Source organism: Nyctereutes procyonoides, unplaced genomic scaffold (genome assembly GCF_905146905.1).
Source record: "Nyctereutes procyonoides isolate TBG_1078 unplaced genomic scaffold, NYPRO_anot_genome, whole genome shotgun sequence".
Taxonomy (NCBI): domain Eukaryota; kingdom Metazoa; phylum Chordata; class Mammalia; order Carnivora; family Canidae; genus Nyctereutes; species Nyctereutes procyonoides.
The window spans coordinates 1,744,929-1,768,871 of record NW_026575124.1 but is presented as its reverse complement, the minus strand read 5'-3'; the positions used below and the strand labels follow the sequence as shown (position 1 = coordinate 1,768,871).

General features: G+C 36.7%; 1 protein-coding gene across 3 annotated transcripts in view; it reads right to left on the bottom strand.

Annotated features, from left to right (window-relative positions):
• The window catches only part of LARP4 (La ribonucleoprotein 4), a 75,677-nt gene that overhangs the window by 30,075 nt on the left and 21,659 nt on the right, over positions 1-23,943 (bottom strand). For 2 of the 3 annotated variants that reach the window (XM_055337036.1, XM_055337039.1), the window contains exons 2-8: positions 22,472-22,619; positions 21,678-21,830; positions 18,094-18,169; positions 12,724-12,860; positions 10,755-10,858; positions 7,504-7,614; positions 6,375-6,428 (exon numbers count right to left, since the gene is read on the bottom strand). In XM_055337036.1, the coding sequence (XP_055193011.1) occupies positions 6,375-6,428; positions 7,504-7,614; positions 10,755-10,858; positions 12,724-12,860; positions 18,094-18,169; positions 21,678-21,830; positions 22,472-22,619 (783 nt within the window). The remainder of the gene's footprint in view (positions 1-6,374; positions 6,429-7,503; positions 7,615-10,754; positions 10,859-12,723; positions 12,861-18,093; positions 18,170-21,677; positions 21,831-22,471; positions 22,620-23,943) is intronic. The other variant, XM_055337038.1, reaches the window with a different exon arrangement.

The window sequence follows — 23,943 nt, the reverse complement described above, 5'->3', positions numbered from 1 at the left end:
TTAAGCATTATTCACATGAGGTTTTTATAAATTTTATTTTAACCCCCAAGAGAACCCCCCCCCACACACTTTAACAAAATATGGAATAGGAAAGAAGGAAATAAAAAAGGCAGTAATAGAAAAGTTGGGGGGTAGAGGCACACCTGGGTGGTTCAGTCTATTAGGCATTTGCCTTCAGCTCAGGTCATGATCTAGGGTCCTGGGATCAAGCCCTATCTTGGGTTCCCTGCTCAGCAGGGAGTATGCTTTTCCCTCTTCCTCTTATCCCTCCCCCATCCCTCTCCTGCTCTCTCTCAAATAAAATCTTGAAAAAAAGAAAAATTGAGGGGGAAAATAAACATGAAAATCATACAGAAAATACTAAAAAGGGAAGAATTATTCTTCCTTATCAGTAATTACTTTAAATGGCTTAAATTCTATTACTGAATTAAAAAAACAAACAAACCAGGATCCATCTATATGTTATCTATAACAGATTCATTTTAAATCAAATAAACTGGAAGTAACAGGATGAAAAAGGACATTCCAAGTAAACAGTAACCAAAATACATCTAAGAGGTCTATACAGTTGACCCTTTCAACAACACAGGTTTGAATAGCACATGTCTACTTATATGCATGTTTTCAATAAATACAGTACAGTACTGCAAATGTATTTTCTCTTCCTTTATTTTATTTTTTAAAAAAGATTTTTATTCATTTTAGAGAGACAGTACTCTCGAATTAGGGGAAGGGGAGAGGGAGAACGAGAGAGAGAATCTGAAGCAGAGCCTTGCTGAACACAGAGCTCAACTTGGGGCTCAATCTCATGACCCCGAGATCATAACCTGAGCCAAAATCAAGAGGTGGACGCTTAATCAACTAAGCCACCCAAGTGTCTTCCTTTATTTTAATAACTTTTTCTCTAGCTTACTTTATTTTTTTTTTTAAGATTTTATTTATTCATGACAGACACAGAGAGAGAGAGAGAGAGGCAGAGACACAGGCAGAGGGAGAAGCAGGCTCCATGCAGGGAGCCCGATGTGGGACTCGATCCAGGGTCTCCAGGCCCTGGACTGAAGGCTGCACTAAACCGCTGAGCTACCCAGGCTGCCCTCTCTAGCTTACTTTATTGTAAGAATAAAATACATACAATATACAACGTATATTTGTTAATCAACTGTTTGTTATTATAAGGGTTCCAACAACAGTAGGCTAGTAGTTCTAAGTTTCTGCAAGTCAAACATTGTATGTAGATTTTCAAATGCTGGGTAAGGACAGGTCAGCACCACTAACCCTCATGTTGTTCAAGGGTCAACTATATCATTAGGCAAAACAGACTAAGTTACAAAAGGTTACAAGCCACAAGGGACATTATATACTGATAAAAAGTTCAATCTAGCAAAAAGATAAAAACAAATATAAATATATGCATCTGCCAACAGAGCCTGAAGATAAATAAAGCAACACTGACAGAAGTGAAAGGAGAAAAAGACAATGCTACAATAGAGACTACAATAATTGTCTTTCAAGAATAATGAGACAGAAGAGCAATAAATAGAGAACCTTACCTATAAAAAAGAATGAAATCTTGCCATTTGCAACAACATGGATGGATCTAGAGAGTATAGTGCTGAGTTAAGTCAGATAAAGACAAATACCATGATTTCACACTCATATGTGCAATTTAAGAAACAAAGCAAATGAAGAAAAAAAGAGACAAACCAAAAAACAGACTCCTAACCACAGAGAACAAAATGATGGTTACCAAAAGGGATGTAGGTGGGAGGATGGATGAAATAGATGAAGGGGATTAAAAGTACACATATATTTTTTAAAGATTTTATTTATTTATTCATGAGAGACATAGAGAGAGAGAGAGAGAGAGAGAGAGAGAGAGAGAGAGAGAGAGACTGGCAGAGGGAGAAGCAGGCTCCATGCAAGGAGCCCGACGTGAGACTTGATCCCAGGTCTCCAGGATCACACCCTGGGCTGCAGGCGGCACTAAACCACTGTGCCACCAGGGCTGCCCTAAAAGTACACTTATCATGATGAGTAATGTATAAGACTGAATCACTACATTGTACACCTGAAACTAATATAACACTGGGTGTTAACTATACTGGAATTAAAACTAATAATAAAATAAAATCCCTGTCAGGGAAGAAAAAAAAAAGAAATGGAGAACTTTAGTAATACTATAAACCAATCTGACCTAATAAGGCAGTACTCCAAACACCACAACATACATTTTGCACAAGTGTACATGAACATTCTCCATGATAAACTATACGTTGTGCTAAAAGCAAGTTTTGACAAGTTTAGAAAGACTGAAACCATACTAAGTATCCTGGAATGAAACTGGTAATTAAGAAAAAGCGGAAAATTAGTAAATATGTGGAAATTCAACAATGCATGTTCTTAACCAATGGGTCAAAAAAAAATGATAAGGAACTTATTAGAAAATAACTGGAGGGGTGTCTGGGTGGTTCAGGTAGATGCTTAACTTGGTTAGGATCCCAAGAGTCCTGAGATCAGCCTTGCTTCAGGATCCCTCCTCAGTGGGGAGTCTGCTTCTCCCTCCCCCCTGCCTGGTGCATCCCCTGCTTGTGTGTTTACATTCTCTCCCTCTTTCATATAAATAAGTAAAATCTTTAAAAAAAGAACTGGAGATGAATGAAAACAAAAACACAATCCATCAAAATTTACTGGATGCAGGGAAGAGTGCTAAGAGAGACATTTATAGCTATAAGCACCTTTGTTAATAAGAATGATCTCAAATCAATAACCCCAGTTTTCATCTTAAAAACGGGGAAAACAAGCAAACCAGATCTAAGGCTAGATACTGCATGATTCCACTTAACTGCAGTATCTAAAATAGGTAAATTCATAAAGACAGAGATTAGAAGAGAGATTACTAGAGAGTGGAAGGATGAGCAGTTACTGTTTCATGGATTTTCTGTATGGAATGATGCAAAAAATTCTAGACAAATACTGGTGATAGCTGCACAGCAATGTAAATGCAAATGCTAAAAAAATGGTAAATTGTATATATGTGTACTCTACTACAAAAAAAAAATCCCAAAGAAAAATGTAAGACACGATGTTCATAACACTAGAAAAATAAATTACTGCTCACTCACGGAGAAAAATGGATAATTAAATCGTGATGTGCATGAACAATATTGTGTGTATACTTGAAATAACAGTGAATGAAAAGATCTTGAAGATCTATTAAATGAAAAGAGGAGGTGGATGTCTACTGTACATTCTTTATCGTGTAGAGAAGAAAATTCCTAGGTGGCTATAGAAAAATGCTCATCACCTCTGGGGGAAAGGACTGAAGGAATGTGGGAAAGAGAGACTGAATTAATTATTAATTATTTATTTAATACTGTTTGAGTTTTTTAGAACATGCAAGTATTTTCACACTTTAAATTCTGAAATAGACATATGAAAGGAATATATATATATTCTATTTGACATGTTCTGTAATATTTATCAGTTATGACACCCAAATAAAACTTAATATTCTCAGTCATAAAAAGAAAATTAAAACATGATGAGGCACTGTGTCTTAACGAAATTATCAACAGATGGACAATATTAGTCATTTAATCATTTTGTCCTCCAAGATCACTGTTTGTGAATCACAGAATTTCAGAAATGAAAAGCATGCACACTTCAAAGAAATAAACCAGGACCTCAGAGGTAACCTGACATGCCCAAGATCAAAGAGCTTGTAGCTGAAAGCAGGATCAATGGTTGGAATATGATTTCTGGCTCCTGCACCTGTCTTTCTGGGTCTTAGGTCATTTGGTTTTAATGAATGATATAAAAATTAATGCGAATTTGTAAATCTCCTAGCGAGAACATTGCAATGTGACGGCTAATTAAAGGAACCATAGGGATGCCTGGGTGGCTCAGAGGTTAAGTGTCTGCCTTTGGGTCAGGTCATGATCCTGGAGTCCCAGGATCGAGTCCCATATCGGGCTCTCCGCAGGGAGCCTGCTTCTCCCTCTGCCTGTGTCTCTGCCTCTCTCTCTTTCTCTGTCTCTCTCTCTCGTCGCCTGTGTCTCCCATGAATAAATAAATAAAATCTTTAAAAAATAAAAATAAAAAAAAAATAAAGGAACCATAAACAAAAGCTAAAATGGCAGACAACAGTACTTATACTGAAACATATCTATGCATATATTTTTAAAAGATTTATTTATTTATTTGAGAGAAAGAGAGCTCGGAATGTTCGCACACAAAAGGAAGCCAGGGGAAGGGCAGAGGGAAACAGAAAAGCAGACTCCCTGCTGAGTGCAAAGCCCAATACAGGGCTCCATCTCATGTCCTTGAGATCTCAACCTGGGCCAAAATCAAGGGGCAGATACTAAGCCAACTGAGCCACCCCGGCACCCTTAGAGAGAGAGAGAGAGAGAGAGAGAGAGAGAGAGAGAGATCAAAATATCAAAATAAATATAATATCAAAATAAATATAATATCAAAATAAATATATATATATTTAATACTACATCTAAGATTTCAAAAAAGCAATCAGTTCTAAGAAATGGGAAGTATAAGGAATAATCAAAATGATTATTTATAGATGACATGCTCTCTGCCAGATGATCTTCATTAGACATAATACAGGAATTCAGACAGGTTCCTACAGTGACATTTTTTACTTTAATTAATTAATTAATTAATTAATTAATTAATGGGGGGGCAGTGACATTTTTTTAAAAAGATCACTAAGATACCAAGAAGGGGAAAGCAACAAAACTTACTTTAAGGAAGAAATTATAAAAGTCATACAGAAAAAAATGGTCTGAGAATAACCAAGACAATCTTAATAAATATAAGTAAGGAGGGATGATTTGCATAAGGACATAGGATATTCTAAAACTATGGTAGTTAAAACATATTTATATTGATAAATATAAAACATAAATTGAAAAAAACATATTGATATTGGCTCAATAAAGATGGATAGAATAGAGAACCTAAAGCCGACCTGACAGATGCAACATTACACACAAGTTGTGGAAAAATAGACCACTCAACAAATTATTAAGTGTTGAGATAACTGCCTTTCCATATATGGAAAAAAATTAGATTCCTATCATGTCCTGTACATGATAATTCCAAATGTATCAAAGACGTAAATTCCTTTGATAGGAATTAGATTCCTATCATGTCCTGTACATGATAATTAATTCCAAATGTAACAAAGACGTAAATCTGACATACAAAACTTCAAAGCTATTAGAAGACCTAGAAGATCTTTACAGCCTCAAGTAGGAGAGAGGGATAATAGGGAGAAGCAGAGGAAATAGAATAAATGACAGGTCTCTTCATTTCTAATTATAGAAAGTAATAATACCACCTGCCACACATCAATAATGAGATTTAAATATGTCCAGTTTTTAGAATAGAATATCAAAAGTAAGCGAATGTTTAGGATTCTATTTTATGCATTTATTTTTATTTTTTTTAAGTAGGCTCCATGCTGGGGATTCATGGAACCCAATGTGGTGCCTGAACTCACAACCAGATATCAAGACCTGAGCTAAAATTAAGAGTCAGATGTTAACTGACCCAGCCACCCAGGTGCCTTAGGATTCAGTTTTAGACGGTAGCTCTGATATCAACTGGAGAATGGAAAAGTTGGGGGAAAGCTGAAGGCATAATCATTAAAAGGCTACTCCAACTGTTCAAGCCTAAACAATAGTAGTAATAATTGAAAGAAGTTTTATTTTATTTTTTTAAAGATTTTATTCATCTATTCATGAAACACACACAGGAGAGAGAGAGAGAGAGAGAGAGAGAGAAGCAGAGACACAGGCAGAGGGAGAAGGAGAAGCAGGTTCCATGCAGAGAGCCTATGTGGGACTCAATCCTGGGATTCCAGGATCACACCCTGAGCCGAAGGCAGGCGCTAAACTGCTGAGCCACCCCTGGGATCCCTGAAAGAAGTTTTAAAGGTAGATTCCACTGAATCTGAGAAAAGGTAAGACCTGTAAAGACAATGAGCAGGTGTCATCAATGATAATTCCCAGATTCCCAAACGGACGAACGTCAATATGGTGACACAATTTTGAGATGAGGATGACAGTATAGGGAAGGTTTTCCACCTCTGTCACTAAAAAATTATTCCTGCTCTTCATTTTGATTATCTTTCATGTTGTCAATGAGCATCTAACTAAAACTTCATGCGGTCTAAAGGTAGGCCTCTGGAAAGAATTGCTACCCTATCAACTAATTTTCTAGCTCATCATATGAAATTTCTTTGAAATCATGACAGGTTTTATAAAATATCCAAATGTGTTTTTTAAATTCTCAAACAGACAAGCAACAACAATTTTCTGGCTTCACACTAGCCTCTACTTACAAACATTTCTTACCATGATTGGCTTGCCCTGAAATGTTTTAACTTCTTCTCTTAAGTATTTAAAAGCCTGTTAACAAAGCAGAAAGGAGCTTTTATTAGCATTCAAACATTTCATTAAAGCCATCTTTTTTTTTTTTAAGATTTTATTTATTCATTCATAAGATACACAGAGAGTGAGGCAGAGACATAGGCAGAGGGTGAAGCAGGCTCCCTGTGGGGAGCCTGATGTGGGACTGCATCCCAGGACCCCAGGATCACAACCTGAGCCAACGGGAGATGCTGAACCATTGAGCCACCCAGGTGCCCCAAAGCCTTCTTTATTTTATTAAGAGTTTGGTAGAGTTTAGTAACTATCTCCAAGCTAAACAGTAAAAAAATTCTAAAATCAATTCCATTATTCAGGTGGTAAGGAATGAAAATGTAAAAACACCTCAGCTAAAATTCAAATTTACTGTAGATTAGCTACTATGGATTATTGCAGAAAAAATGCACAAAACCCAACAGACCCAAAATATCACTACATATTTAGTTAAGAATGGTTCAATCAGACAGCTTTCTAAGATGAAGAATTAAAAAAAAAAAAATCAGTGGGGGTGCCTAGGTGGCTCAGTTGGTGGAGTATGCAACTCTTGATTTTGGGGTCATGACTTTGAGTCCCACACTGGAGGTATAGTTTACCTCAAAAATCAACCAACCAATCAGTGAGCAGTTTTAAAATGCTATTAGAGATATTTTTGTTTTTTTGTTTCAATGCGAATATTACTTCTCTTTAAGTTGGATATGACAACATGTAAGAGTAAAATCATTAATGTCAAAATTCCAAAAATCAGAAAGGAAGTTATATATTTATTGCAGGCCTAGTATGTATATACTAAAAATACTAACTACTGAGTACATGGTTCCCAATTTTTAATTTTAAAATTGTGCTTTTTATCGGTAGGAAACTTCTTAAATTGAAACTGTAAAGGCTTTAAGAACACAATCAAAAAGGATACCAATTAAGCAAAACCAAAAAGGTGAACAAGGTGATCAACAGTCTTCACAAATATTGCTGTAAGCATATATTTCTCAGTTGAAATATACCATTACTTTTTTTTTTTTGCCACCAAGACTTCAAATCAGAAGAAAAGTTTTCTTCTCACCTGCTGTGCATCTGTGTCTGACTGGAAAGTGATATACCAGTTGCTATTGTGTGCAAACTCACAGCTTATCACCTTGGGGCAGTTTTCATTTTTGAACAAAGCTTTAACTTCCTAAAAAAAGAGAAAACTTTAGTGTACATTTTGTATATGATTGAGATAGAATCTAATTTTAAGATCAGCTAAACTGAAGTATTTCACTTTTAGTGGCAAGTGAAATTTCCCTTATTGGTAAAATCTCTATAGACCTGCCATTATCCAAAAAAAGAAAAAAGAAAGAAAAAAGGTCCTCCATTAACATTTTCTAGGTGTATTTTCTCATCCTCATTCAATCCAGGTTGCTCTGTCTATATCAGAGTCACAAACATGAACTCTGTGCAAAGGTATCTTTACTTTTCCATTATTGAAACTGAAATTTCATAACTGAACCCTAAAACAAATACATGTATTTCAAAAAAGAGGATTACCAAAAAAATTCAAACCTGTGTAAACAGCTCACAGCTTGAAAATAGTTCATAAAAAGAAAAGAAAGAAAATAACTGGAAGTCAACATTAAGCATTTCTAAATGGTTATAGAGGGAAAAGAAACATCTACTGAAATTACATTCATGCAGCAGGGACACAGATTTACAATGAAAACAACTCTGTTTAAAAGATTTATCATCTCCATTTTACAACTGAGGAAATGGTAGCTCAAATTGTTTAACCTACTCACACTGTCACAAAGAAGAACTCAAACTCAGATTTGTATGCTTCCAAACTCCATTCTAATACCTATTTGAGTTCAAGGAGAAGTTCAGTAGTAACCAGTAATTCCCAAATATAAACAATCTGATCAGGTTAAAATGCCCCATAAAATACTAAACTACCATGAGGTATCCATTTTTAAAAAGGTAATTACTAAGCTGATGGGACAATCAACATGATGACAGTGAAGTCTAACCTGTATTTTAACTCCCTTAAATTTTTACTGCACTGAATTAAAAGAAGAATGTCTCTACTTATAGAGATATTTGCTTGGGTCAAATACTACTTGAAATAAATACATATGCAACCAGCTGAGTTTTGTGACACTATAGAAGTGGTGAAATATCACCAAGTTTAATTAATAAAATGCTCATCCAGTCCAGGATTACATTTCTGTAGAACTATCTGTGGAACTGTTAGACTGCCACCCACCAATCTCTACCTTCAAAAATCCACAGATATACTCCAAATATTTCTAATTCCCTTAAATGAATAATGAACTGATTCGTTTATATAATCTTTGTCGAGCTATCTTAGTCATCTGCACTTCCTTCACTTTTTCTTTTTCTTTTTTTTTTTTTAATTTATTTATGATAGAGAGAGAGAGAGAGAGAGAGAGAGGCAGAGACACAGGCAGAGGCAGAAGCAGGCTCCATGCACCGGGAGCCCGACGTGGGACTCGATCCCGGGTCTCCAGGATCGCGCCCTGGGCCAAAGGCAGGCGCCAAACCGCTGCGCCACCCAGGGATCCCTCCTTCACTTTTTCTTAATGAATAGTATGTTGCTGCCTTGTTCCTTCCTGCTTTTCATGTGTGACTTGTTTATGCATTCTGAGTGTAAATTACAGTAACTATAAAAATATTACCTAAACTTTGATTGGTTTTACATGCCAAATAATGCTCTAAGTTCTTTATATATTAACTCACTTAATTCTCATAAATTTAATGAGTTACGTATTTAATATCCCATTTAACAGACAGAGAAAACAAAGCAAAAGAGGTTAGGTATTGAATCCAAGGTCACAGAGCTAACAGGTAAAAGCTAGAATTCAAATACCTAAGCAGTTTGGCTCATATATCCTATACTGTTTCTTAATAATGCAAAATTCTTCTCATTCTGCGATTTTCCTTTCAATTTGTTACTTTGACATATAGCTCATAATTTTAAATAGAAGATCTATCTAGCGACAGTTTCTTTTCTAATTTTTCTCACTGCTTCTAAGTTTAGGAAATCTTCATTCTGGAGAGTTAATACTGAATGACTCTGGGCAAAACGATTAACTACTAATGTGCCAAATTTGTTAGGTGGCAAGAGTCTAAAAATTCTTTTTAAATGGTTGACCAGGGGATCCCTGGGAGGCTCAGTGGTTTAGCGCCTGTCTTCGGCCCAGGACGTGATCCTGGAGTTCCAGGATCGAGTCCCGCGTCGGGCTCCCTGCAAAGAGCCTGCTTCTCGCTTTGCCTGTGTCTCTGCCTCTCTCTCTGTGTCTCTCGTGAATAACTGAATAAAATCTTTAAAAAAATAAAAATAAAATAATAGAATGGTTGACCAATTACTGTCTATCAGTTACTAATTACTCCTCTTCATCTCTAACTTATCATTTTTTAAAAGATTTTATTTATGTATTTATTCATGAGAGACACAGAGAGAGGCAGAGACACAGGCAGAGAGAGAAGCAGGCTCCATAGGGAGCCCGACGTGGGACTCCATCCTGGAACTCCAGGACCACGCACGCCCTGGGCTGAAGGCAGATGCTCAAGCACTGAGCCAACCAGGTGTCCCTCTAACTTATTATCATTAACATGGCAAACCAGTGTAAAGTTCTGTGGTTTACTGGTTAAGAAACATGGGCTCTGGAATCAGAGAGAACAAGTTCAACTCAGATTCTGCCATTTAAACAGCCCATGTGTCCTTAGGCAAGTTATTTAACCATACTAAGGCTCAGTTATTCTATCTGTGAAACAGAGATAACAAAACCTTAGGCTTTAAGTAACCATAAAGTATACTGCACAATACTTGGTTAAGCCTAATTATTAAATAAATGTTGTTATACATACATTACTATATAAGCATCTATTTCTGGATTATATTGTTTCATTCAAATGTTATTTTATTCTTGTACCTGTACCACACACCATCTTTATGCCTGCAATTTTGCTTTATATTTGCTAGCTAGGAGAATTAGTCTTGATTCTTATTTTTCTTTATTCCTAAGTTTACTCTTTCAGATGAATCCTCAAGTTCTCAAAAGAGCCTATTTATATTTTGCTTGCCATTCAAATCAATAAACTGACAACTAGAAACACTGCAATACTCAGTCTATCATTCTAAGAAAATGGAATTATGTCTTCCTCCCTCTGTACCATTCTTCCAGTGTTTTAGAGTTTACAAAACAAAACTTATCCTATTCACAGTAACTGATATGAGGGCACTGATTTATACCTTGTTTATACTCAATTTAAACAGTTAAAGAACACACTCATCTTTAACAACGCTTAATAATTTACCTCTATAGGTGTTGTTTCAGGAATCTCTCTAAGAATCACAATACAACGCTTATGACTTGGTCTCACTTTCTCACCCTTCTCATCAACTTGCACCATGGGAGAAGCTGAAATTTAAAAAAGCGTTTCATCCAAAAGTGACAAGGAAAGATGTTAATATTGCCATTAAAAATCATTCATTTCTGTTTCCAAGTGAATACATTAACAGAGGTTAATATCTTAAAGAAATTAAACTGAAGAACCAAAGATTACAGCTGCAACAAAGTATTTTGAGAATACACAAAAAACACTGTCAAATGTTATTCTTTGAATATACAGGGCACGTACTTTGTGTCTTGGGACTGTGTTGGGGTTGAAAAACTTTTAGGAGTCTATAATACATAGCTAACAAGGTAATTACCCTGTGTTTAACTACTGAATTCTGGATTTCTGGAGATAACAAAAATTAGTGTATTTGCACTCCACTCTTATGATTGGCTTACAGAACTGCATTCTGACATGTGAAAAAAATTCTTAAAATTCTTTTTTTTTTTTTTTTAATTTATTTATGATAGTCACAGAGAGAGAGAGGCAGAGACACAGGCAGAGGGAGAAGCAGGCTCCATGCACCGGAAGCCCGATGTGGGATTCGATCCCGGGTCTCCAGGATCGCGCCCTGGGCCAAAGGCAGGCACCAAACTGCTGCGCCACCCAGGGATCCCCTTTTTAAAAAAAAATTTTTTTTAATAAAAATTCTTAAAATTCAAGTTTAAGAAGCACTTAAACCAAGAATTAAACTCAAATGACTGTAATTTTCCCTTGATTTTAACATATTTATTCTTACCTACTATTACAGACACTGAGAAGACATCTTATAGATGCTGACTTTGAGGAAATATTTAATGAAGATAGTACCACATAGCGAAAACTTTTATTTCCAGTCTCTTCAGATAGATAATATGCCCTATCTCTCTCTGAACAGGTAAGTAGTGAGAATAGAAGAAACAGGGAAGAAAAGTTGGGTGTAAGTACTAGGTTCCAGCCCTTAGAGGTGGAGGATTCCAATGATCTCTTGGTTAATTTTTTTTTTTTTTTATGACAAGACTGGGTTGTTTTAAGAAACCACTGCACAAACCAATTAGAGATTTCATAAATGTTTTTAGCCTTCTGAGAATGGAAAGCCTCTACGCTCATTTAAGTCTATTATTAGACTTGTTATATTTAACTTTTAAACATTTTCAATGACACATTTCATATAAAAGTGAAAATCTGCCTTTATTCGGGTAAGCAGTTAAAACTTTGGTATAATTTTCCTAAGAGAGATTACCAAGAAATACTGATATAAGACTATAAGACACAAACACCATTAAATATGCTTAGAACCTCAAATTCTTTATCAAACTTTAGAGTAGTTATTTGTCACACTACAGACTGCACTTCTTTAACAGGTGGTGGAATCAGTTTAGGGAAAAAAAAGTTAATTCCAAGTATTTAGTATTTATCTGAATTATTACCATTTCAGTTGTCTGTGGGTTTGTGTTGTGCATGTGTATAAAATGTACTTCTTACTTGGGCTCAAAAGTTTGAAAACAGAAGGATTCACAAGATGTGATAATGATACATATATATGACTTTCTAAAAGCCCAGAAAACTGAGATTTAATTGCTTATTCTTGAGTAAGTGGGTATTAGGATGAACCACTACAGTGCAGAATTGATAGAGAAGCTATATACCAAGTCAGTAAAAATAAAGATAAATTATTGGAATTAATAGATTAACAAAAAACAGGGAGTTAACAATTCCCTGTCTGGTGAGCACAGCTTAATGTATACAACTGTGGAACCACTATATTGTATACTTGAAAATAATACGTGTCAACTACAATTTAAAAAAACAGCCAACAAAAAAAATTCCCTGTATGATCAGAAATCAAAAGAATATTTAATTTAGCTTTTTGACTTTAAAAATAAGCTAAAAGGTATGATTTACATACACCTCAACACTTCAAGAATTAGATCAGGGTCTGTAGTCAGCTTTTTTATTTCTTCCATGTTGGCAACTGTCCAAATTGGGATGAACTGATCACTGTCCATCTGAGATATCAGGTAAAGATCCTTTGACAAATTTTCTCTGAAAGGAATAAACAGAAGAGTCCCATAAAACAAACAATTCTTAAAAAGTACCTAAAAAAAGAGATGCCTTATTTACTTTTGTCACTAAGTCTAGGAAAACAAGATTATGCTACCAGAAATAACACAATGAACTATGAAAATACATAATACACAAGTATACTCTTAACTTTCAGAAAATTTCTGAATTGCCGAAAAGTTTCTGAATCATGCCCAAAAGTTTTGAACAAGGGAACTTTATGGAATTATACTGACATGCAGTGAAACTTAATATTAAATTGAAAAATGCGCTATAAAATATTACATACAGTGTAGTTTCATCTTACAAACACTTTATCATTGATGTTAGAATATGCATATAGGGAAAATTATGGCTTCAATCGTGAGTTTAACTGTAAGGGGTTTAAAATTTCTGAATGTTTTCATTTTTTATCAGTATGTCTTAACTTTTTATTTTAAAGATATAAACAGGGACGCCTGGGTGGCTCTGTGGTTGAGCATCATCTGCTTTTGGCTCAGGGCATGTTCCTGGAGTCCAGGACTGAGTCCCATTTCAGGCTTCCTGATTTCTCCGCCTCTTTTTCTCTGTGTCTCTCATGAATAAATAAATAAAATCTTAAAAAAAAAAGATATAAACACTTCCATCTTACACATAAAATCTTGTAACACACCGAAGTAAAATCATAGTCTCATAATGTCTTATTCATGGCAGATCTCTGAAGCAAAGCATATCTTTGCTTATAAGCCACCTTTTCTCAATGACCCTATTTAAAACTGAAACCACCCAAGCACTCTTGATGCCCCTTCCCTTGCTTACAGGTGTTCTAATTTTTTCTTTTTTAAAGATTTTATTTTATTTACTCATGAGAGACACAGAGCGAGAGAGAGAGGCAGAGACACAGGCAGAGGGAGAAGCAGGCTCCACACAGGGAGCCTGACGTGGGACCCAATCCCGTGTCTCCAGGATCACGCTGTGGGCCGCAGGCGGCGCCAAACCACTGCGCCACCGGGGCTGCCCTCTAATTTTTTTCCACAGACCTTATCACCTAGCACACTTCTAAGTTATTATGCTTTAAAAAAAATTATGTTTGTTTTGTCTCCTCCAGCCAGAATACAGGTTCCATGAAGAATCTTTGTTGTTCAAAATATATTTCAAGGCCCTAGTGCCTGGCAAAGAGTAGGGCCAAAAGACTTTGCATTCATGTTTTACTAAGATAAAGTAGTAATTACTTCTTAAAAATTAAAATTGTCAACAGGTTGCTTTGGGGGGAAAAAAGAATAGAGAAGACACCAGTAAAGGTTAAAATCATTTTGGCAAAAAAGGAGGAACATAGTAAAAACATTTTCATCAAGAGATTTTCTTAAAAAAAAAAAAAAAAAAAGATATTCTTTTCTTGTTTTTTAGAGAGGGAGAGGAAGGAGAAGGACAGAGAGAGAACAGAACCTTAATTAAGCAAGCTCTATGCCCAGAGCTGACCCCAACATGGGCTTAACCTCACAAACCTGAGATCATGACCTGAACTGAAATCAAGAGTCAAATCCTAAACTGACTGAGCTACCCAGGTGTCCCTGTACACAAAATATTTATACAACTAAAAAGCTATAGCCTAAATCAACTCTGACTTTCAACATGTCTATTCTTATAAAACCTTGGTCAAACTTTTTTTATTTTAAGATTTTATTCATTTATTGGAGATAGAGCATGAGTACCTGCACGAATTGGGGTAGGGCCAGAGGGATAGGGAGCATATTCCAAGCTGAGTGTGGAGCCCGATGTAGGGCTCGATGCCACAATTCTGAGATCCCGACCTGAGTAAAGTCAGATGCTTAACTGACTAAGCCACCTAGTGGCCCAACCTTGGTCAAACTTTTAAAGAAATTGTATCTTGTCAGAAGTCAAATTAATGGATATAAATCACATCTATGATTTGAGTACTCATGACCAATACCTGATATGCACTAATAACAATTTTTGTTGAGTCACAGACCAATCAGATAGTTGGTTTGAACTTAGTATGAAAGTTCTGAGTAGGATGTTGGAAATCATGAAAAACCAGAGCTCCTACCTACTCCAACAACTAAAAAGCCTGGCTAAATTCCAAAAACCATGTTTCTGGAGATGGAGGAAAAAAGCTAAAAGAACAAAATTAAATTCCAGAAAGATGATCTTTCTTTCCTGCAGGCATTCAAAGATCCGGGGCCAGGGCGAAACCAGCAGAGCTTTAGGCCGCTGCCCAGGACTGGCACTGTGAACTGCCAACTATAGGAGCTCCTAACATACAGCAGATTTCCCCCCATATGACATTTCCTGTGCTCTAAGGAGGGAGATGGGAGTCAGGCTGAAAAGGGAGAGTAATATCTCTGTGGTTTTGTGGAAGTTCCTGGGGATGGACAAAGCTTGCATCAAACACAAGTAGGTCTCCCCCATAAGACATGTGCCAGATTTTGAAGCTTAACAGGGTTAAGAGACTAAAGAGCTAACCTCAAACCTCTCAAGAAAAGATTAAATTCCCCTTGGTGTTTCAGGATTGAGGTAACAGTTAACAGGCAACTTCTAAGTCAAAAGACTAAAAAAAGGTGATGCCTAAGGAACAGAGATAAATCAGACAAATCAATCAGTAGATTGAGTCTAATTAAAGTGGCTGCTCAGCCCTAACCCAGCTCAACTCCTGAATGGATTGAAGCAATGAATCTATTTCCACCTACTAGAAGCTCAAATCTTGTCTAGAGGGAAAAATTACATTACTTGCAGCTCCTAGTTTCTTTTATATGTAATGTCCAGCATATAATCAAAATTTGTAAGACAACAAAAAGGCAGGAAATTATGACAGAGAACAAAGAGAAAAAAACTCAAATATAAGCAAACACATCAAGTTAGTAGGCAAAAATTTTTAAATAACTATTGCAAGTATGTTACAGAAAAAGAACTGTATCACAGGTACAAATGACTAAAGACAGAAAGCTCCTATTTTTATTGTTTTATCCTGTACTAGATTATAAAGTCAAAGAATAAAAAGGAGGGGAAAAGGGAGGGCTATTTCAGATAAAGAATCAATTAAACTGGGATGCCTGGGTGGCTTTAGCGGTTGAGCGTCTGACTTCGGCTTAGGGCTGACCCTGGTCCAGGGATAGAGTCCTGCATCAGGCTCCTAGTGAGGAGCCTGCTTCTCCCTCTGTCTTATGTCTCTGCCTCTCTCTATGTGTCTCTCACAAATAAACAAAATCTTAAAATTAAAAAAACAATTAAAACTTGAGTCAAGAATGTATCATGTATAAAGAAAGAAGTCTAGGTGCGCCTGGCTGGCTCAGTTGGTGGACCACATAAACTCTTGATCTCAGGTCCATGAGTTCAAGCCCCATACTGGGCATAGAGTTTACTTAAAAAATAAACAAAAGAAAGAAAGAAAAGAGAAAGAGAAAGAGAGAAAGAGAGAAAGAGAGAGAGAGAAAGAGAGAAAAAAGAAAAAGAAAAAGAAAAAAGAAAAGAAAAGTTAGTTTATGATAAAATCCAGGTTTCCAGCTTGAAAAATTGGTTTACTGGTCCTACTTCTCGCCACATATAAGAAAATTAGAAGGTGTTACCTTTGCATACATATCCAGACTTCTGTTTATTTTGGAAGGGGCAGTTTTATAATACTGAAGTTTTATGAGATCTAAACTATTAATTACCTACATAATTGTTATCTATAAATAAGACATCTTGAGGGGTGCCTCAATGGCTTAGTTGGTGAAGTAGCTGACTCTTAGTTTTGGCTCAGGTCATAACCTCAGGGTTGTGAGACTGAGGCTCATGTCAGGCTTGCAATCAGCATGGAGTTGGTTTGACATTCCCTCCTTCCCCTCCCCATTCCCTGGCCTATGAGTGCACTTTCTAAAATAAATTAATTAATGAAATCTTTTTTTTTTTATTTTTTTTAAATTTTTTTTTAAAAGATTTTATTTATTTATTCATAGAGACACACACAGAGAGAGAGAGAGGCAGAGACACAGGCAGAGGGAGAAGCAGGCTCCATGCAGGGAGCCCGACGTGGGACTCGATCCCAGGTCTCCAGGATCATGCCCCAGGCTGCAGGCAGCCCTAAGCCGCTGCGCCACTGGGGCTGCCCAATTAATGAAATCTTAAAAAAAAGAAAAGACATCTTGAAACATTTGCCTGAAAGAATTCCTTATTTAATAGAAGACACTGGTAACATAAATTCTATGCCCATCCACCTATCTTGCTAAATATAACTCCATGATCACACGTTATACAAGTTAATTACTGAAAATATACATTAAGATATAACCACTTTTTTCTTTAAATATTATTTATTCAGGAGAGGCAGAGAGAGAGAGAGAGAGAGAGAGAGAGAGAGGGAGGGAGGGAGAGAGGGAGGGAGGGAGGGAGGAAGAGACATAAGCAGAGGGAGAAACAGACTCCCTGCAAGGAGCCTGATGCAGGACTTGATCCTGGACCCCGGGATCACACCCTGAGCCGAAGGCAGACACTCAACTGCTGAGCTACCCAGGTGTCCCAAAATATAATCACTTTTAATGAGAATCCTAAACCTGAATATGTTCCTAGGAAAAGTATCCAAGAGCCAATCCATAAGTAATCCAATCCAGTATTTCATTATCTTTCCACGAAGACTAGATCCTTAGTATATCCAATCAGAGATTACATCTTTAAATTTAGTTAAGAAACAGACTAAAGGGATCTCTGGGTGGCGCAGCGGTTTGGCGCCTGCCTTTGGCCCAGGGCGCGATCCTGGAGACCCGGGATCGAATCCCACGTCCGGCTCCCGGTGCATGGAGCCTGCTTCTCCCTCTGCCTGTGTCTGTCTCTCTCTCTCTGTCTCTCTCTCTCTCTCTCTGTGACTATCAGAAATAAAAATTAAAAAAAAAAAAAAAAAGAAACAGACTAAAGAATATACTCCCCCCCAAAAATCATTGAAGTAAATTAAAACCACCATTACTCACTCTATTTCACAGATATTTTACATCTACTAACCAAACTATTCTTTGTTGTTGTTGTTGTTTAAGATTTTATTTATTTATGAGAGATACAGAGAAAGAGGCAGAGAGAGAAGTAGGCTCCTCGCAGGGAGCGTGATGCAAGACTCAATCCCAGGACCCCAGGATCACGACCTGACCCAAAGGCAGACGCTCAACCACTGAGCCACCCAGGTGCCCCACTAACCAAACTATTAAAAAAATGAGAAATCTCAGTAAAAAACAGAAATGAATAGTATTACCGGGAGAAACAGAATTCCAATTGCTTCTTCAGACATTCTTTTAGGTCTTCTGCAGAAATTGCTGAACTGCTTTCTCCTAAAGTTAAAAAACAGAGAAAAAAGTTAATACCAAATTATCACAGGTAGTAAACATTACATATTGTACTCAGAATATGTCACAGAGTATGAACAAATTAAAATTCACAACAAAACCGAATTATTTTTAGAATTCAGCTTAACTGAATTATAACAAAGTCAAACTAATTTCAACCTATCCTTTCTTTAGATAGATTTCAGATCAGTTTAAAAATTATTTTATCAAGTAATGAACACAACACTATTAATACTGAAGGTACCTGGCTACCCTACTGTAAAACACTATCTTAAATACTTTAAAAATGTGATAACTGGGGATCCCTGGGTGGCTCGGCAGTTTGGCGCCTGCCTTTGGCCCGGAGCGGGATCCTGGAGTCCCGGGATTGAGTCCCGTGTCGGGCTCCCGGCATGGAGCCTGCTTCTCCCTCTGCCTGTGTCTCTGCCTCTCTCTCTCTCTCTCTCTCTCTCTCTCTCTCTCTCTCATAAATCAATCAATCAATCAATTAATCAATCTTTTAAAAAATTGTGGTAACTATTTATTCCTTTAATGAAAGCTCAAAGAACAAAAGTAATAGTAATCTAAATTTGAAGAAACTAAACAAATTAGCATATATATCTATACATGTCTACACATCTGTATTGGTACTAAATCTGATTCTTAGTCATATTTTTAAAACATTTATCTCTTAATATTTTTTTTAATTCATGAGAGAGACAGAGGGGCAGAGACACAGGCAGAGGGAGAAGCAGGCTCTATATAGGGAGACCGATGTGGGACTTGATCCCGGGTCTCCAGGATCACGCCCTGAGCCAAAGGCGGCGCTAAACCTCTGAGCCACCCTGGCCGCCCTATTCTTTTCTTTTCATTTCTTTTTTTTTTTTTTTCATTTGATTGTAGAGCACTATATCTTCCTAGGACTATTTATTTTAAGATTGTATTTATTTATTTATGAAAGACACAAAAAGAGAGGCAGAGATATAAGCAGAGGGAGAAGCAGGTTCCCTGTAGGGAACCCGATGCAGGACTTGATCCTAGACTGGGATTCCCACCCTGAACCAAAGGCAGATGCTCAACCACTGAGCTATCCAAGCGTCCCTTCCCAGGAATATTTAAAACAAACATCCAAAGGATCAAATCAACTCTCACAGCCCTCTATGCTTTCAGTTATTTAAACTCAGATCACGAGACTTTTTCAGAACTCAAGCCTGAAGAACTTTTTTATTACAATCTTACACAAAACATTATAGACTCAAAGCATGTAAATTGTTCTCTTCTTAAAAAGCATTAGGGACTAAGCGCTAATTGCGTTTAAATACAGACAAAAGAATGTATATAAAAATACATTTTGCACCTGATTTTGCTACGACTTTGTCTTACTACTCAAGATTCAAAGTGGTATTAGGTATTAGATTAACTTCATTAAACATGAATATAAGAAAGGGCACCTGGGTGGCTGAGATGGTTAAGTGTCTGCCTTCAGCTCAGGTCATGATCTCAGGGTCCTGGGATTGGCCCTGCCTCAGGCTCCCTTCTCCCTCTATCTCTCTCTCTCCTTCTGCCTCTGCCCCTCCCCTCTGCTTTGGGTGCGCTCTCTCTGAAATGAATAATGAATAAATAAAATCTTTTTTTTTAAAGATTTTATTTTTTTAATTTATTTATTCATGAGAGGCACAGAAAAAGAAAGAGAGGCAGAGAGACAGGCAGAGGGAGAAGCAGGCTCTGTGCAGGGAGCCCGACGTGGGACTTGATCCTGGTCTCCAGGATCACACACTGGGCCAAAGGCAGGCGCTAAACCGCTGGGCCACCGGGGCTGCCCTGAATAAATAAAATCTTAAAACAGCAAACAAACAAAAACACGTAAGAAGCATACTATCTCTATGTATATGCAATCCTTCTATCCGGGCTGCCCTTATTTTTTTTTTTTTTAAGATTTTATTCACTTATTCATGACAGAGAGAGAGAGACAGGCAGAGGGAGAAGCAGGCTCCATGCAGGGAGCCCAACGTGGGACTCGATCCCGGGTCTCCAGGGTCAGGCCCTGGGCTGAAGGTGGCGCTAAACTGCTGAGCCATCCAATCCTTCTAATACAAAATCCAACCACCTCAATGTGCTACCTAATATGAACAATAATTTTACTTTTCAATGTCATTACAGGATACTTTTCAATGTCATTACAGGAAACTTATTAAAATATCAACTAGTTGCCACATTACTAAAACCAACTCTATGTTTAATATACCCAGTGATCAGGTATATTATGACCACAAGTAGGAAGGAGAACGTACCACCTTAGATTATTATATGGAATATCACCTATGCCATTTCAAAAATCAATTTAGAAGCTGACAAAACTTAGAATCCAGTCCAAATATTTATAATAAGTAAGGAAATTGGAGACAAAGGTTAATGTATCTTGACTGAAGTCACAGAACTAAGCAGCAATAGAAAGACTACTCCCTATTACATTTTTTTAAAATTTTTATTTATTTATGATAGTCACACACAGAGAGAGAGAGAAAGGCAGAGACACAGGCAGAGGGAGAAGCAGGCTCCATGCCCCGGGAGCCGGACATGGGATTCGATCCTGGGTCTCCAGGATCGCGCCCTGGGCCAAAGTCAGGCGCCAAACCGCTGCGCCACCCAGGGATCCCTCCTTATCACATTTTTAAAAATTTATTATTTTTTACATTTATTTTCCAAAGAGATCCTTTATTATTATTTTTTTAAAGATTTTTATTTATTTATTCACCAGAGACAGAGACAGAGAGAGAGAGAGAGAGGCAGAGACACAGGCAGAGGGAGAAGCAGGCTCCATGCAGGGAGCCCGATGTGGGACTCGATCCCGGGTCTCTAGGATCACACCCTGGGCTGAAGGTGGCGCTAAACCACTGAGCCACCAGGGCTGCCCCAAAGAGATCCTTTAAATCAGAAAAATTAAGATAGGTAGTTGGGGTCTAAGGTCCATTTTTAGTTTCTTTTAAATCTTATCCATTTTAAGTCCAAGCCAAGTACTTACCCTTGTTAATTAAATAAATGTGAAAAAAATTTGTTGAATTGCAGTAGAACATTGTTTTTAATACAGCCATTTTCTCAAAATTAATCCCTGCAATTTCATATTTATAAATGCATTTCATACTAACAAAAGTAACGGGAAAATTGACAACTTGCATTGATCCCAACTAATCAATGCCAAGAAACTTGGGCTCTCTGAAAAATTGTAACATAGGTCTAGGTCTCTTAACTATATTATTTTTTCCTTTTATCTTTAATTTCATATTATCTTTTAATAGGATCTTTAAATATTTTTTAAATCACAATTTTCACATTTGTCCACTTGAAAGCAGATTTATAAAAATAACCTAGCATTTCAATAACACACAGTTCTCTTCAAATAAGAAAACAGAGTGATCAATGCCAAAGGTTTAATAGAACAATAAATGATAAACTGTAAGGGGAAAAACACTAGCGTACTGTATGCTCATTTTACCAATAAAAGTATAAAGTTTACCAGAAACGTCATATATTTGGTAACTCAGATCTTCTGGCCCTAAAATCATCCCATCAGTTGATTCTTCAATGCCTATAGTATTTCTGGTGGTTTCGCAAGATGAATACATTACTTCATATTCTTTACACATATCATCTGAAAGCTCTGTATTACCTGTATTAAAGAAAACATACTGAAAGTAAATAGGAATTCTTTAAATCCTATCTTTAGGAACCCTGGGCACTAGATCTTCTATAATAATAATATTTTAAGGAATCTGATCAGTTGGGAAAATGTCCACATGGTTGTAGTAAGAGTTTTCTTCTTGAGGGAGATAAGTTTACCATTATGGTCAAGCTAAAATGATTAACAATAGTTTAAACTCATATAGCGCTATGTACTAACTATGTGCAGCTTCATGTACTTAGTTCACTCGATTCTCAGAAAATCCTATGCCAAAAGTAATTATTAATGTTTTTATAGAAGGAAAGGAAACAGGCACAGAGAAGTTAAGTTATACCCATAGTTAAACAGTCAGTAAATAGCATTGCCAATGATGGTATATCAAAACTAATTTGTAACTACCATATCATGAATGGGTTAAATGCTAGACCGAAAGATAGAGCTACTATTTGAAATTAGTGATAATCCATTCATACTAAAAATAAGTAAGAACTGTGTACAAACTACATGTTAAGCATGTATAAATATATTTAATCAAATAATCAAAAGATATACCCCAAAGTTCTATAAACTGGTTTGGTTATATGTTAAACCAAAATATGATTTGTACTGATGAAATATTTAGGACTTACCCTCAGGATGAGACCCTGATGTGGCTGCTGTTTCATGCCAAGAGCTTTCAGTTCCATGAGTTACTTGAGTGGCATCCGTATTTCCAGGAGGAATTTCTTGCCATACTTTGGCATTAGGATTTAAACCAGTTCCTTTAGATGTTACCTGCTAAATAATCAAAGGATCTATTTTTAAATTTTAAAAGCATATTAAAATTACAAATTTAGATAATAACTTTTATTTTAAACGTGAAAGAAACCCCAATAATACTAAGTAACTTAATAATAAGTATTAATTTATATTTTAAAATTTTGGGCTCATCTTGAAAATAAATTTTTTTTAAGGTTTTATTTATTTATTCACAAAAGACACACAGAGAGAAGCAGAGACATAGGCAGAGGGAGATGGGGAGCCTGATGCGGGACTTGATCCTAGGACCCTGGAATCACGACCTGAGCCAAAGGCAGACGCCCAACCACTGAGCCACCCAGGTGCCCCGAAAATAAATCTTTTTAAGGAGACGGACTTGAAATGTACATGTATAAAACTTAGCTACCTATACAACAAAAAATATTACCCTGTTAACAATTAACATAAAATGCTGCTTATTCCAATCTACTTACAAAGGTCATAAAATTTATTCAGACTATTCACCTATCTTTGGCATTATTGTGTATTTACAGCAAATTGAGTTACCTAGAAATATTTTCCAGGGAACGTAATTTTTATTGCCATCTATGCTGTGACGAGAGACCTTTGAGTCTGAGTGATTCTATCACTGGAAATTTTTCCCAAGTCAAAAACAGTAATCTGGTTGACTCAGTAGAGTATGCAACTCTTGGATATTGGGGTCACAAGTTCGAGCCTCGTGTTAGGTGTATAGATTACTCAAGATCTTAAAAAAACAAAACAACAAAACAGCAATCTTTTTTTTTTTTTTTTTTTAGATTTCATTCATTCATTCATAGAGATGCAGAGACACAGGCAGAGGGAGAAGCAGGCTCCATGCGGAGAGCCCGACATGGGACTCGATCCAGGGTCTCCAGATCACGTCCTGGGCTGCAGGCGGCGCTAAACCGCTGCACCACTGGGGCTGCCCCAAAACAGCAATCTTGATGCCATTGTTTTACTTGAGTTTTGAGTTTCCACTACTGTGCAGTTAGCTGGACCAACATGACTTATATGTATGATGAAACATTGTTTCCTTGTTACAGCTTGTAATATATTTTTTGATTGCTTCCTTTTATCAACTGAATCACAATTTTGGAAAAAGGAGAAAGTTGAGATACAATGTCCTTTTCCATGTTAAGGTTTATTCACCTCTTGGGAACAAGAGCTGGGCCTTAAAATGGTGGTGGCAGTGGGCAGTATTTTATCGTTGACACTGTTCAGAATTGTCAGTTATAGGATAATAACAAGTATAGCCCTGTTAGTTAATTTCATTATTGTTATAAAATTCTCTACAGATAATATAGCCCCCCTTTTGCCTTTA